The sequence below is a fragment of the Ischnura elegans genome, chromosome 2, assembly GCF_921293095.1.
Source record: "Ischnura elegans chromosome 2, ioIscEleg1.1, whole genome shotgun sequence".
Classification (NCBI taxonomy): Eukaryota; Metazoa; Arthropoda; class Insecta; order Odonata; family Coenagrionidae; genus Ischnura; species Ischnura elegans.
The window spans coordinates 33782937-33800134 of NC_060247.1; the positions used below are offsets into that span (position 1 = coordinate 33782937).

The 17198-nt window shown below is 35.9% G+C and overlaps 1 protein-coding gene across 1 annotated transcript in view; it reads left to right on the forward strand.

Moving 5' to 3' along the window:
- Positions 1 to 14091, forward strand: part of LOC124153577 (ABC transporter G family member 23-like) — an 86503-nt gene extending 72412 nt beyond the window's left edge. Inside the window, exons 4-16 of the mRNA XM_046526840.1 lie at positions 803 to 957; positions 1467 to 1574; positions 1824 to 1917; positions 2017 to 2301; positions 4049 to 4218; positions 5730 to 5964; positions 6415 to 6592; positions 8984 to 9099; positions 9280 to 9350; positions 9471 to 9559; positions 11193 to 11369; positions 11610 to 11696; positions 13296 to 14091. Of these exons, the coding sequence (XP_046382796.1) occupies positions 803 to 957; positions 1467 to 1574; positions 1824 to 1917; positions 2017 to 2301; positions 4049 to 4218; positions 5730 to 5964; positions 6415 to 6592; positions 8984 to 9099; positions 9280 to 9350; positions 9471 to 9559; positions 11193 to 11369; positions 11610 to 11696; positions 13296 to 13510 (1980 nt within the window). The 3' untranslated portion in view covers positions 13511 to 14091. The remainder of the gene's footprint in view (positions 1 to 802; positions 958 to 1466; positions 1575 to 1823; positions 1918 to 2016; positions 2302 to 4048; positions 4219 to 5729; positions 5965 to 6414; positions 6593 to 8983; positions 9100 to 9279; positions 9351 to 9470; positions 9560 to 11192; positions 11370 to 11609; positions 11697 to 13295) is intronic.
- The last annotated feature ends 3107 nt before the right edge of the window (positions 14092 to 17198 follow it).

Here is a 17198-nt window from a genome sequence, read left to right on the forward strand (position 1 = left end):
GAGCTGAAAAATAACTCACTGATATTATATATAAACATAATCAAGCTTTTATCCTTAAGTAAAAAGTTGGATTATTTTATGGAATGTATCATAAAATATTCCAATTATCCTGATGAATATGGGGAAATAAATGGCAATTAATTCATATCAATATCACCCTGACCTGAAGTGATTATGAAGTTGTGAAATACTGTCATAAGAAGAAATAATTTGAGAGAAAGTTAAGCATAAAAAATCATTCTAATTAAAATTGCAAAGAAGTTGCTTTGAATGCAAGGATTCAAATGCATATAGATACATGCAATCACCTTATTAATTTACCATGTGGTTTTACAGAGAAAATTTTTACAGGATAGATAGTATACTACCCTGTTAAAAATTTCCCCTGTGTTCCCCCCTGGAAACACTATGCTCCAGCATATATGCTATGGCATGGCATGGTATTCCTTCATCTACATTATGAAATTCAATTATCTTATTTTTTCAAAGAAATTCGGCATTTTTAGATAAATTGGCCCTGATTTTGGTGAATCAGTACATTTCCTAGAACTTTCATCTCACCAGCAGCTTTCTCCTCCATTCAATATACATTATTTCAATATAGCCTAAAAAGCACATGCTACATTTTGTCGCAAAATATATGTTAGAAGCAGTTTTAGGAATCATGGAATTGATCCCTGAAATATTTACTTACTTGATGACTTTGGGAATCACATGAAAAATACTCTTTTTTACCCAGAATTTTTATAATTTCTTTGAGGGTGTTTCCGTACGTAGATTAACCTAATTTAAAATCTTCTAGGAAACGGCTCTATACAGTGAGTTCACCATCAGAGAGACAATGCTATACTTTGGGTGGATCTTTGGAATGTCCACCAATGCCATTGATGAGAGATTAAGCTTCCTAACAAAGCTTTTAGAACTTCCACCAGCACACCGCCAAGTGAAAACTTTGAGGTAATAATGGCCATACAACAAGATGTTAGACAACCAGTGTTTGTATACAAGTTTTTCCTAAACGTCTAATTCTCATCCCCAACTTTTCCTAAATTTGAAACTTTCTGCGGCTAGTAGATATGATAAGTAATCATTTTATATTATTTGCACCAATTAGTCTTTTTGAAAGAATTATTACAAAGACCTATCTCCTCAGTTCACTCATTTGATTTGTTCAACATGTCCATACATTCATTAAAAAAATTACTGAAATTCAACAATTGTATTCATACTTAATTTGCTAATTGATTGTGTGCACAAGTTTAAATTTAATATAAGTTTTCCATCCACTTAAAATTTAGAAATTATTTTAATAAGAATATCAGTTGATGAAGAATTTCATTAAATAATAACTCAAATGTAATTGGAAAGATACCTGAATACTTCTTTCTTCAATAGCAATGCATGATAAATATTAAAATACACTAATAAATCTAAAATTGAAAACCATCTATTTTTCCTCTCTACAGTGGAGGTCAGCAACGACGAGTGTCACTATCAGCAGCTTTCCTTCATGAACCAGAGTTATTAATTCTGGATGAGCCAACAGTGGGGGTGGATCCACTTCTTCGGCAAAGGTAGCACACTAATCAAACTGTTACAAATGTGGAGCAAAAGATTTCATCTTTTTGCATTGTCATTGTCAATAAGATGACAAAAATTAGGAACTCTGGAGAGAATACTTCATTTTATGCCTTTGTCTCCAAATAAATAACAAGAAAATGTCATATTTCAATTAGCAATGCAATTTAGGAGCATTAATTTTTGACATTACATCTAATAAACTCTCCTCTGTTTCTCAACTGACATTTGTTCCTTACTTACAGCATATGGAAACATCTAATTACAATCACCAAAGAGGGAAACACGACAGTTATTATAACAACACATTATATAGAGGAAGCTAGAGATGCTCATAAGGTATGTTTTTATCTAAAATTTTCACTATAATCATGAAATTGTGGCATACATGCAAAAGTTTACGGTTGAAAATAATAAGCAAATTTTTTTGCTTCATAGATTGGCTTGATGAGAGGGGGAAAGCTTCTTGCTGAAGAATCACCAGATAATCTGCTGGCCATTCATCACTGTGGATCACTGGAAGAGGTCTTTTTAAAGCTTTGTGTCCTGCAAAACAGGAGAAAACGAAGCAATGTGCTGAGTGGTGGAAGTGACCGTGAAATTGACATGGGATCATTTGAGGCAGCTACACAAAATGCAATTGAACTGGACAAGGTTGAATCAGACAGTGGTCTTGATGAAGAAGAGCGAGAGGAACCGTCAGCCTTACCAGAAATTAAACCTGTAAGCAATGCTCGTGACTATAATTACCAAATTCAACTGAAACAGAAGTTGGGTATGATTTAAAGGGAGTAATATGACATATACCACTTTGATAAGGAGAATATTTAAGAATATCTTACCTGATAGAAAGAGATACACATGTGACACTGCAGTGATGAATACATGGTCTATCTTAAAATTTTCAGTACTTTCTTTATCCTACATTCAAGTGGTTTTATTTTCAGCAAACAAATTTAGCATGATTTTGAATAATCACATGAGAACTTTCCATAAAACTATCCTCCGATTTTGATGAACATTTTTTTCGCTGCTTCACACACACGTCTTAGGTTCATTAGAAGGCATCATCAGGGACATCAGTTACAACTGCTGATCAAAGCTTGAGCACTTTTAATTATTTATGACTATATTTCACAGTCCATCATGGCAAAAATTTCTGTTTTATCATTATAATTAATAATGTTATGGTGGCTCGCTTCGGCAAAAAAATAATCTCACAATTTGTCAGTACTCCCAGCAGGCAACTGCAGAGGGTAGCAATCTGCATCCATGAAACTCAACCTTTCCTTCAGACCCAAGGACTTAGATGAGGAGTGGATAATAGTGAAAATTTCTCTCTGCCATATTGTTGAAGCGGACAAAATCACTGACATTCAGCTTTCGCCCATCTTCCACTCTTGACTAGTCCTATTGACACAGCAATAAACGCTGGGAAAAATTTTTATGGGAAGGATCCCATTGAGGTGTCGAGAATGCATTTCCTTGAAGTTCATTCAGATGGATTCGGAATGTATTTCACAAATGGGATTTGAGCCCCTTAACACTTCTTTAAAGCCATAAGTTGTCGCCAAAATATAACAAATGCTAACATATTTAAAAAAATTTCATAAGGCCTGATGGAGAGTCTATCTTTTGTTATACAATGTCAAACAGCATTTCCATAGTTCCCCTCTGCAAGCAATTATTTATTCATGTATATACTGCCGTAAAATTTAGAAATTTTCACCAATTGCATGAGTTATGGTCAATTACACCAACTTGTATTTAGTAGTAACTATGAACTAGTCATGAATTTGTTTATAAAGATTGTGAGCTTCAAAAATCCATTGAAATGTTCATTATGTTTATCGAGGTAAAGGAAGGCATAAAATGACCTAGGCTTGGAAGTAAGGATTTAAAATTTCTACTGTACATACTAAAGAAAAAGATATGTAAGTTTGTGGTATTAATTTGATCATTAAAATATATGTATTGATGAGAAAAATTGGCATTTACCTGTTGAGTACCAAATACATGCAATTCCTTCCATGGGTGACCATCTCCTATACCATCTAGATGATTATTGATCCACAGGTGACAATAAGGTGGATAAGGTTCAATACAGTAGGTTTATGAAGGTTCACAGGCATGCCCAGGACCTATGCTTTGTTTTACTGTATTATTATTCTTTCACGGCCATGGACAAGTAGACAAATGCAAAATCTCAAATTAATATGAAGGTAAAATATGAGTTTAAAAATGCCAAATAAAACTTGACCACCATACATACTCATTTTTTAACATCCAATTCAAATTGAATGTTGTCCACAAACTTTACTGTCCACAATCTTCCTAAATATAGCCAAAAAATGAACATTTTTACCTTTTCTATTGCTTCATGAACTGCCTTCATCCAATACTTTAATTTATATTCACTTTGGTTTTCATCCTTGGCCCCATGACATCATCATTAATGTCTCAATTTCAGAGGAGCAGGGAGCCTTCCATTGGTGCGATTTCTGCAGACCTATCCCCACCAGTTGCTGTGGCTAATGATTATGATGAAAGAAAGATAAAGAAAAAAATGTCTTTGGGATCCAGCCGACGCATTGGTGTGCTTGTTTGGAAGAACTTCATGTGGATGTTAAGAAATTACCCGTGAGTATTGACAAATATTGAGAGAATAATCTATATTAGATCACATAAATAATCTAGGCAAATGATTTTTCCCTCTATAATGTGAAATGGTGAACAAATGGTGAACTCGTGGATGAATTATGTATCAGAATCTAGTTCAAATTTCCTATGAATTTTCCGGAACGTTCGGGAAAAAAATGACGAGAATTCTCGCCATCCGTACGCAACATGTTAAAAGGAATGCCAAAATTTACTTTCAGTTTCTTACTCAGAGTCAAATTCAGGTGGCCATAGCAACATTACATTACATGCTATTTGCAGTTGGTTCACAGTATTCTTCGAAGTCTACATGTATTTTAATTCAAATCCAATTGTGAAAATACTGTGTTTCACATTTTCCCTTGCTCAGATAGTACGAATGTATTCATTGAAATTCATCATATGTTCAATGATAACGTAATTAATACCAATGGAAACGAAATCAGTATAGCCAATCACTTATAGGGTTGGTAAATACAGCCGTCCAAACAGACCAGTCTGTAATGGGGCTAAGATTGCTCACTTTCAAGACCAATCTGAAAATCAATCGATTCGGCTTTAACTTTGTGAAAATCCATGTTGAAATGAAACATAAACAACGTCGGTAACTTTTCACTGGAAAATTATTTATTGGTATGACGCATTTCGACGATGAGGCATCATTCTCAAGTACCAACTCGTTGAGTGACTTGAGGATGTAGTTAAGAAAGCCTCAGCATCGAAATGCATCGTACCAATAAATAATTTTCCAGTGAAAAGTTACCAAGGTTGTTTATTTTTTCATTTCACCAGTCTGAAACCTCAGCTTGGATGCATGGGGCAGATATTTAAGTGGTGAATGCATCAAGCTGATCAAGTTCTGTTTCAAATTATGTACAACCCTTTTTATTTTCTTCTAATGGTAATTTACTAATAACGGATATAAGTATAAAAAAGTAACAACTAACACAACTCAATGGAAGAAGCACAGAAAAATAGATAAAACACACAGGAGGGAAGAAAACTAAAAAATTGAGAGGCTAAGAACAATGTGTTAAATTGATGTTGGTAAACGCAACTTGCAGAATCAGCTCTCTTTCCTTTACAACAGTGGTCTGAACTCAGACTGACTTCTTGGTCGGATAGACTCGGAGTTCAGTTGGTAAATGTAGTGATTGAATAAAACCCCAAATATTAGAGAAAAACATCAGGCACCCACAGGCTACATCAGCCAAGTAACTCCTTAAGGTGTTGAGGTTCTTTCAAGAGATTCTAGTCATTGTACATTCTAGCTCACTTCTTGCATTTTTTAAATACATACTATCTAAAAATTTGCTATGAGAAGTTCAGAGAAGAGATGCGTGAGAATACTTCACAGCAATAAATTGGTGTTATTTTGAGTTGTGGTGTATCAGGCAACATATCAAGCTTCCCACAAAATTATTTCCATGGACTCAAAGAAAAATTAATATTGCTATGCAGAGAATGATTGAATGTCGGTTTTTATTTCTCAGGATTCTTCTGACTACTGTTGGCATGCCGCTGATACAGACTGCACTGTTTTGTATGGCCGTAGGACATGACCCAAGAGGATTGAAAATTGCAGTGGTCAATCATGAACTTGGCCCCCTTGGGCCTCTCCATGATTTCACATCCAGATCTGATGAATGCATTCCTGCCCACGGATGCAATTTAACTTCATTGAGCTGTCGTTATCTGCAGCATCTACAAAATCGCTCATTAATAACGGTGAGATATTCAGACTTGATGCCATAGTTTTTTTAATATGCTGCTATGCAACATCTAATTATGTACGTGCTCTTCCACAAAAAAACATTGTTAAGTGGATGTTTTATCAATGTAAAAAAGTTATCTTCCCAGTTTTCTGCTGCAGTATAGAGTAATATTTCTTATCCCAAATGAAAATGTTTTATGGTGACAAAACAGCTGAAACCTGTTAAACTCATGATTAAAATATCACTTGGGTAATAGAAACTCAACTATAAACTTTCTTTGAGCTAATCAATGGTATATACATATTTTTAAAAGGATTTTGATAAATGCAACTCTTTCAATATGAGAGTCAAGTACACACTGAGGTGACCACATATCTCACCTTTTATCTATTTCATCATAAAATGTAGGGAAAACCATTCCATTAAATCTAACTTTCATAATTTTTCATGATGACTTTATCAGGAAAGGTTTGACGATACAGATTCTGCTCTGGAAGCTATAAGAAGAGGAAATGTTTGGGGAGCAATATATTTCACAGAAAATTACACCGATGCTGTAATAGCAAGAGTAGGATTGGGCCGGGATGCAGATGAAGAAACCTTGGACCAAAGTGAAATGCGTGTTTGGCTGGATATGTCAAGTAAGAAATGAATCTATGAAATATTATACATAAAGAACCATTAGAATTAGGGATGGATGGTTCCAGGATTTTTTTTCACACCCGGATCTGGATCAGATCCTTGATTTTTGGAGCCGCATCTTTGGTATTTCCAAATCCAAATGCATTGTCAAATTCCTGCTATAGAACGAAGTAATTATTCACGTTTCTTCTGGGTACATACAATCAAAGGAATGCCTTTTAGATTTATAAACATGTTTTAATTTTTAGTGATTAAAAATCATTTTTATAAGCTTTAAATTATTTATTTTTAATGATAAAATCTGTACACGCTCAGGATCTAAACTGTTACGCTCGTGCTTAGAAATGAAAATAGGTTTCAGTCTTTGGATAAACTATTGACTGAATTTTAACATTCCTCACATTGACTGAATTTTAGTATTCCCAGAATTTTGTGACTTTCTCATCACATACTGACTTGTTTTTCACCTGCAAATGTTTCAGTTGCGATGAGGTGGATTTTGCACTTCCTCGCAATAGTTTCACGTCACTGTGAACGCACATGGTTCTCTTTATGTCAATAAAAATGTTTCTACACAATGAAATACATTTTATCAGTATACATATCATAATATTAAATTGCAACTGTGCAATCTGCAACACAATTAGCAACGTTTAGAACAACATTAGCATCACATACGACAAGTTGTGGGAACAGAAAGAGACAACTGCTCAGCGAGAGGAAGGGGTGGGCAGCAGAAGCACATAATGGATAGGTGGAGGGGAAGGAGCACGTTCACGAAGGAGTCTTTCAAGTAAAGAGGCTACGAATGAGGGAGTCGAGGACGAACATGTCAGATCTTGCTATTTTGTGATATTATTGCCTTCAAAGCGAAGCCAGGCGACCTATGTGATATATACAGTTGGTTTCCAGACTGTAACTTCTTGTTTGACGGTACTGATGCCACACCTGTTTCTTTGAAAATTGTGCTGTTTGGACAATGTTGAATATTGGTATAGTGTTGTTGTAACTAAAAAAAATTTGTTTCAATCAATTTGAGCTTAAAAAAATCTATGTTAGAAATGCAACGCACTTGATCTCATTAATTTTTGAATTTTGCGCATGTCATCCAATTGCCATTCGGGACATCTTTGGGTCCAGCAAGTCACTCAACTAGCATTTGTTCGCCAGAAACAGAGAATTGAAGCATGTAAGATGAAAAAGGTCAATGGGTGAGATGGGGTAGGGATGAAACACGCTTCCATTGTTCTCGTGTAACTTGATATTTTCCTTTGAAGATAATGATTTATTGACTATGTGGTCTCGGAAAGGAAAAAGAAACATCAGAGATGATGGACGGCCAAGGGTGTTTTTTTATCCTATGGCATTGAGATTCTCCCAATGGTTGTTCAATCTCTTTGTGAGAGTCATACTATGTGCCTGTCGTACTTTGCCGTAAAAATTTCTGCAGCTAAAATTCTGTCGCACAACCCCTACGAGAGCTTTCAAACAAAATAGTTCATGAGTAGGACAAGCATCGCAGTGCAATGGCATATGCGAATGCAGGATCGGAACTCTTTCCACTCCCTCGTATGGGACGCTGCATTCACTGAAGCATAAATTTAAAATTTCGGATCCAGATCCGATGCCTTCAGCGAGTTTGGATCCGAAGTATCCAATGAAGGGTAATATCCGCAGATATTTGGATCTGATGTATCTGATCCGACCATCCCTAATTAGAATTATGCACTAGGCAAAATGTTTATAGCAACACATCTTCCTCAGTAAAAAATTATCTATTACAAGTACTTAGTAATTCCATTGAGACAAGCTCATTATTTCTCAATTTACTCATCGACATATTCTCTCAGAAAGTGCATATTTCTATCAAATTTGATGAATTCAATTAAACGGAAAGGACCGTTTCATTGAGTAGAAAATAAATACACACTCATACACATATATATCTCCCCCCATTTTTTTACCTGCTATCAAATGTTAGAACTACAGAATTTTGATTGAAATGTATCCAATCATAATACGAACTTAATTATTGTTGAATTTATTGATGGCCCAAGCTTATATGCATAATATGCCTCACATTTGTTTTAATAGTAACAAAATTCCAGTACAGCAAGCGAGAGGCATAGATATATTGAACTACTTGAGTCAGCTCACGTACATTCACTCAGTTGTGTACTATAGATGTATGGAGAGCCAGATCCAGATAGGGGCCAGGAGGGCTATAGCTCTCCCTTAGGGTATCCCATTTACAATGTATAATACAGTAATTTTGTACAGTTTTTGAATATATGTATACAGGAGAGGAGAACCTCCTAGGTCCTCCTTGTCCCTTTCCTGGATCAACTGCTGGATGTATGAATTCTCACTTATTGCTTACTTTTTTCCAGATCAACATATTGGTTTAATGATTCAGCGAGATCTCCAACAGTCATATTTTTCCTTTGCCAGGGATATTACTTCTTCTTGTAATTACGATGTCAAATTAGCAGAGATTCCAGTGAGGGTGAGTTGTTATCTAAAGGAATATGCCATCTAAAACTCAAACACTTATCTATCTTTGTAGAATAAAGCAAGTCCTTTTTCTTGTTGTATGTTTAAAATTTTCAATGAGGCTTACTATCACAAATAAGTATAACTGTTTTCTTAATTCCAACTAATTCATTCCATTAATATCTTTTGGCAGTTCAATGATCCTGTTTATGGGCCAAGAAAACCAAATTTCACAGACTTTTCAGCACCAGGAGTAATTCTCACGTGAGTTATTTCATCAGAGTCAACTTGACCACTGTTTTTCTGCCATTTAACTTAAATTTCTAACATTATTGCCTAAGAAGCCTTAAGCTTTCAATTAATAAGGTTTTTTTTCAATTTTAGAATTGTCTTCTTCCTGTCTGTGGCCCTTACGTCTGGAGCAATGATTATTGAACGAAAGGAAGGTCTCATAGAGAGAAGTTTGGTATCAGGTAATCAGATGTGCATACATACCTAGCAAGGATGCATTATATCCAATGGTGTACTTTAGAAACTTAGTAAAAAAGGGATTAAAAAAAACTCAAGACATTAATGAATGTAACATCTTCAGCCGAGATCATTGATCTCACAAGCCCACCACAAAATTGCATCTGAAATCTACTCCTAGTACCGAGATGTGACACAGCCTCTCTGAATTTATTATATTATGAATACAAATCACCTTTGGAAATAATTTAATACACTCTATGCTCCCTCTGTCTCATTATTTTCAATCGGTTGTCATCAGCCTTACCCCCATCCTCTGTATTACGAATCACTTTTGAAAATATTCTCATGCCACTGACTTTCAATAATTATTTGTACAATAATAGTGGATAATAACAATGTATTAACTTGAGCTTTCCTGACATGCTTACAGATGCTGTACTGCACATAAGCATTCTGAATCACAAGAAGCAGTCATGATGAGATAAATTCTTAAGGCTGTTTTACACGGTACACGGAATTGCACAATCTGACGTACGTGCAAAGGCGCAATCAAAATTGCGTCGTGTAAAGCGGTGAATTGCTAGAACACATGCGAGAATGCGTGGATGCAAGACGGCAAAATAGCACGTTCTAATTTCATTCATGCATTTGCGCAATTCCACACCATTTTAGAAATAAATGCAGCTTTAACCTGCGCAATTTCGTGCCCCGTGTAAAACGGCGTTTAGAATGATGAAATAATGGGTTATTCAACTTATAGATAGATGCATTCTTGTCTTCTAACCATCCTCATTTATCACCAAAATGTATAAATCTCTGAATTATATTAACTACTGCCACTTCACTATTGTTCATACATATATGTATACGCCCATAAATTCCAAACTGGTAATTTCAACTACATTGGCATTGGACATTAATGTAACAGTAATAACATGTTTGGTATGTGGCCTATCTTTATCATGATCATTTTTTAAATTTGAAATAGGTTTTCACACTCATCCATATTTCACTTATTTCCTCACACAGGGGCGCAGCCAGGAATTAAGGCTAGAGGGGGTTTTAGGCGCAACTAATACTTACGGGTGTGGGGGTATTGCATACCCATCAGGGTAAGCAGGTGTTGTGGGGGCCCTCCTCTAGAAAATTTTTAAGAATAATGGTTCAAACTGGCGAGTTTTACGGCTTCCTGAGGGATATTTGATTAATCCTAACTCTATTCTATAAGTAATACTGATCCAAATAAGTAAAATGGATTAAACTTAAAAATTTCTCCGAGCTCTGGGGGGGGGGGGGGGGGTAAAACCCCCAAAACCCCCCCTTGCTGCGCCACTGTCCTCACATCCTTATAAGATTTTCATTTAAGAAAATTATAAAGTTAGAATAGTGTTAAGCTGTTTTACCTCCACTAATGATAATGGTTATTTTTGAGGACCGCCATTCCTTTTGGTGCATTCCATTTTGCATTGCATTCGCTTAGGATCTCACCAGAAACAATAAGTTTTATTTAACGTTTTCTTCGGGATTAGGCTCATAGGCACAGTTATTCCTCTTCGTCTACCAAAATCTTGTTCTTATTAAAGAGCTTCAGCCTTGATATATAAAGAGACTTAATTTAAGTTGTTATCTTTTCAGGAATCACCCCTTTAGAAATTCTGATGTCTCATGTTGTCACTCAGTTTGTTGTGATGACAGTTCAGGTGATAGTAGTTTTGGTACTGTCATTCCCAGTGTTTGGTATTTCCATAGAAGGAGATATGGTCTATGTGGTGATTTTAACAGTACTCAACGGACTCTGTGGAATGTGCTTTGGTAAGTTCAAATGATTGGATAAAATTACATTGCTGTGTCTTGTATTTTAATGCTGACATTTACTGAACTGGATGTAATCACCACCTAGATTGCAACAAGCTACTATCTGATACAATAATAAAACAGTCAAACAGTCTCATAACTACACATCATTCAAATTCTCAGTCCTTTTCAATGTAAAGATATCTATACAATACAACAACTAATGTAAAATACTTTTTGTCATTGTACATACACTAGGCTTCCTCATATCATGTGCATGTGATGATGAAAGGAGTGCAACATACCTTGGTCTCGGAAGCTTCCTTCCTGTAATTATGCTTTGTGGTGAGTAATCAAAAAACCAGCAGTCCCACATCTTTATGCTTCAGCCCCCTTTTTCCAACAATAGGTATAACATGGAATAAACAATAGGGTGGTTTCCTATTATTTTTTTATTGCCTAAATCGAAGGATTATTACTCCTGGAGTATGCATTTCACACTCTTAGATTTTTGAATGACGATATCTATCTTTCGCGATTAAACAAAAAGTGAAAATTTTCAAGCGCGCGAAAACACGACGGCTAAGTAGGAATGCTGGGAAAAGCCCGTGTGACGTATTTCTGGTTCCAGATGTCGCCGTGTGAAGTGACCTTGGGGCGAGGCTTTGAGCGCTGATACGACGCAGGCTGCTAGCAGGTAGCGCTTGGCTTAAATAAGGATTATTATTACCCTATCAAACGAAGGCAATTTTCCGAACTTAGGCAATTTTAATGGGTGATTATTAAGAGATGTTTCCCTGAGCTCTGTGCCTCATGCATGCATTGGTGATCTCAGACAATGTAAAACTCTTATCTATTTCTACAGAAACTAAGTCCCTGTGACGTCAAGTGGAGTGGAATCGCACGGGCGTCAATGTGGCCTTTTTCAAATGAGGTTAAAATTGACCATTAACATTAAACCAAATAATTTGTACATTATGAATAGACTAATGGTGGGTAAGGAATCGCAATCAATGCCTTTCGTTTTCTTTGATGAAGGAAACTACCCTATTCTAAAGAAAATGGAATGGGCACAATGAGTCTTGGGGAAACTGTATATTCATTTAAAATCGTTTCTTGACAGTTTTATAACAAAACACCAAAGGAAAAATCCATTCACCCAGGCCCATAAATAGGGCTGGGTAAGGGTTCATGTGCCTGGGGCAGCAGATTTCAGGGGGCGGTTAAATTTTAAGTTTTTTTATTCATAAAATTTTTTTTTAAACTTATTTAAAATTTCTACTTAAATTATTTAACAATTATTAAGCAATAAAATTAATAAAACTTCTTAATAGCAAACAGTGTGTAATTTCAACTACCGAATTTCAAAAAATAGCTTTCAGAGGTATTATTTTTTGTGGTGGGGAAGGGATAGAGCGAGGAGGTCAAAGGAAACTGCTATATCCCCCCTGAGCCCCACAAAACTCCGAGTTCTGGCACTGCATTCACCAACTTGATTTTTTCAATTATTTTTGTGGTACATACACATATCTAAAATTCATTGCAACAATATTAGTTTCAAAGATAAATTTGCATTGTGCAATTTCAAGAAAGAGCAATAATAATTAACTTAAATGTGATTTATAAGCTCAACACAGCCCAAATTTAATATGGGCAAATTAAGGGCAACAATAATTAACTTATATGTGATTTATAAGCTTAACTCAGCCCAAATTTAACATGGGCACTTGGATATGTAACATATGTGGCCATGGAAAGAGAGGATGATGCAGAAAAATTGACCCCTCGTCTCAAAAACACCCCAACAGAAAGTGCTTTGGTTGGTCAACAAGCACTGCACACAAAAATAATGACATAAATTTCAAATTCAAGCAGCAAGGATGTTTTCATGAGGCTGCAAGATATTGATCAGTAATATTTATTCATCTTTTTTCTCATTTTTAGGAATAATTTGGCCTGTGGAAGGTATACATTACTCTCTCAAATCACTGAGTGTAGTCATGCCTCTCACACAAGCCACAGCCAGCATGAGAAGTATACTTGGTCGTGGATGGGGTATAGATGAACCTGTAGTTTACCTAGGATTCATATCTACATTTGCATGGATTGCTGTGTTCCTAACAGGCAGTTTTCTTATGCTAAAATTCAAGAAAGGTTAAGAAAAAACTTTCATAAGATCAAATTTATGGTGACGTACTAACATTCATCATCAGCCATTCTGTCAGTAGGCACCAATATGCCTGCCATGGATGCAAATAGTGTCTGAGCTTTAATGGAAGAGGCAAATTTCAAGTTCCTGCCAGCGCTAAGTGAATTAGCCCTGAAAATAGATGCAGGAGTGTGAAATTGGAAAGTCATTTTGGCTGACATTTCAATTGTTCTATGACATTTAAATCCTAAGAATGACATGCATGCTTTTCATGAAAGCATTAATATTGGATGCATGTATTGCAGTGAAACTTACATGCTTTCCCAGGGTATAAGTTCTTTAATGTTTTACAATCAGTACCTCTTTGCCAAATAAGACTGGAATGAGATGAGCAAGTGAAGTGAAATAACCTGTTGTCATATATTGTAAATATGTTTGCGTGAATCAACAGAGACAATGATATTATTATTGTTTTTCAACCTATTTTATTGTCTACTTAATTACAAAGACTATTTTAATAACTGACCACTTCTGATTGAGTGTTTACTACAAAAAATATAAAAAATACAAAAATAAAATTTTTGAAACCGATCAAAATAGTTTTCTTATCTGAAATAAGCTGTAATTTACGTATCTACATTAACACTTCTTCAAATAATTCTGCATTTTTGTATATCATGGCCATGATATACCCAGAAAGTATGAATATGCTATTCTACATTCTATCAATGGATGGTGAGAGATACAATGGTACATACTAAAACGGAATGAGTTATTCTTAAATTATTCTACCCATTAAGGTAGGTTTTGATGGAATATTTATTAAGTATTCTGGCAGTTTTCCCTCCCAGACTTTCTTCTTCAATTAACAGTAAGGCCTACTCCATTTCATTGTATCTAAAAATCCTATTCTCTTCCTTCCTCTCCCTTGTTAACCCAACATTCTATCCTATAACCCTGTTTTCAACATCCTTCCTCATTAGGTACTCACTCCATTCATACAGTCTATCTCCTCCGTAACATATACTGAAGCCCTCTCTAATCATTCACCATTTCCAGAACTTCATCGTTCCTCCTCTCACTCCACTTCACCTTCTCCATTCTTCTCCACACACACACACATCTTGAACACTTCCAGTCTTCTATCCTCCTGATTCCTAAGTGTCCATTTATCTGCATCGAAAACCTCTACGCTCCAAATAAGGCTTCACAAGCCTTTTCTTTGAACTCATACATAGCAATTCCCTCCCGCTTTTCTGTTCATGAACACCACCTTTTCTTATGCATTTCTCTTCATGATGTCCTTACTGCTGAATCAGTTTTCCCCGGATGTGCTGCCCCAATCATTGAATTGCTCTGCCTCATAAAGTTTTTACTCACCTACTTTTATCTTGAGCCTCATATTCCTTGCTTGCGATCCTTTACAAAGTCGCACAACTTTAATCTTTCATTGATTAATCCCATGTCATATTCCTTGCAAGGCTTGTCATATGCATACACTAGAGCCTCCAGCACTCTTACTGACTAGATAATCAATGCTTGATCATTTGCAAACATCACTACTTTAAATATCATTCTCTCCCCTTTAACTCCAGTTTCCAACTCATTCGACATCTCTTTTACCATTTCCTTAGCATAAAAGTTAAAAACCAATGGCGATGGTGAACAGCCTTGCCTCACCCTTCAGCCAATTCCTAAATGTTCTAATGTTCTTGGTAGAAATTGGATGAGACTGTTACCACTTGATTGGGAAGCAGTTGCTAGTGTTTGCAAAATTCAAAAGATTACTATGCTTAAACCAGAAATTGATTCTATTGATAAGCTCAAAATAAGTTAACCAGAGGTATTTACACATAAGGTTGGTGTTTTAAATGGTTCTAAGGGTAGTCTTATTCTTAAGGAAGATGCTGTACCTGTTTCCTTGAGAGCAAGGCCGATACCCCTTGCTTACCAACCCCTTGTTGAAAACATGGTATTGGAGATAGTCCGTGATGGTCATCTAATTAAGCTAAGTGATCAAGAATTGGCTAAAAATCAGAGGGTGACCCCCATAGTGCCCATTATTACTGAGTCAACTGATGAAAAATTAAGGTACTGATTTATGGTGATTTTAAAGTAACTCTTAACCCAAGATTAGATGTTCCACAGTATCCTTTGCCAAAAATAGATGAAAAATTTGCTAAGCTAGGAAAAGGAGCTTGCTCTAGTATGCAAACGTATATGAAAATGTGAAAAATAATGAGTGGCCCATTAGTTATAATGAACATTTGAAAGAATTCACAAAGCATAAGTCAGAGTTTTCCATTGCAAACAATTGCGTAATCTTACCTGGAAAAGTCGTGATCCCAAGATCATTAAGACCCCAGTTACTTAACGAATTGCATTCTGGTCACTGAAGTGACCAGAATGAGAATGGGAACCCAATTGGGAATCACAAAAATGAAATCCCTAGCTATGAGTTTTATATGGTGGCCAGGGTTAGACAAGGAAATAGAGTCTCAAACGTCTTCGTGTGAAGGATGTTCTCTAATTAGAAAAGAACCTGTCAAAGCCCCATATCATCCGTTGGAATGGCCAACAGAGCCTTGGGTACATATTCACCTTGATATGCTAATGTTTGGAAGACAACTGAGAACAAGACTAAGTTTAGTTAAATCTTCCAGTGAGTATCCCAGAGATGTTACACCTAAGTATGATAAAACTAGATCGTTTCAAGTTGGTGATCAGGTACTGATAAAAATTTCCACAGATAAGAGGAAGTAGAAAAAGGGTGTGATAATTAAACCACTGGGTAATGTCAAGTACTTTGTGAGAGATGAATTTGATGTTGACAGTAAAAAAACCTATTGATTAGCTGATACCAAATTTGTTTCCCCTGTCATCTTAAAAGCCTATTGTGAGCCAGACAGAATGGTAGAAATGGCAGCCCCTGTCACTGTAAGAGAAAATGAAACTCTACCAATTGAAAGACCAGTGACTGATGTAAATATTGATAAGAACATTGAGGAGGTGGACAATAAGGAGATGTCTGTACCCCCTAGAGACAAAGATGTTTGTATACAAAAGAAGTAATTAGGTAAGGAAGCCAAAACAAGTTTTTGATTTGTAAACAAGAAGTTATTTATGTTTTCTTTTTCTGAGTATTAAAATCTTAGAGGGAGGATGTTGTCACATCGCAAAGGTTGGCATTGCTTGGTTGATTGTTTTCTGTTTTCCTCGCGCTCAGAGATGTTACTCAAGATGGAGTGTAACATGTGACTTGTATCGTGTTTGTATAAGAAGGAAGAATAAATGTGGCTGTAAGAGAAAATATATAACTGAAATTATCAGCAGAATAACCCTAGCAAAGAGAGCATTCCAGCAAAAGGGAGACCTGCTTACAGCAGATAACTTAAATATGGAAATACAGAGACAATTTATCAGAACCTGCATTTGGAGTATGATCCTACACGGAAGTGAGGCATGGGCAATGACAGCAGCAGAGAAAGCAAGGATAGAGGCCTTCGAAATGTGGTACTACAGAAGAATGATGATAATCAAATGGATCGACCGAGTGAGTAATGCGGAAGTCCTAAGAAGAGTAGGAGAGAAGAGAAGCCTAATGATAACCTTAATAAGAAGTCAGAACAACCTCATGGGCCACATCTTGAGATATGATGGCCTGATAAAGAGAATCGTTGAGGGACAAGTGGATAGCA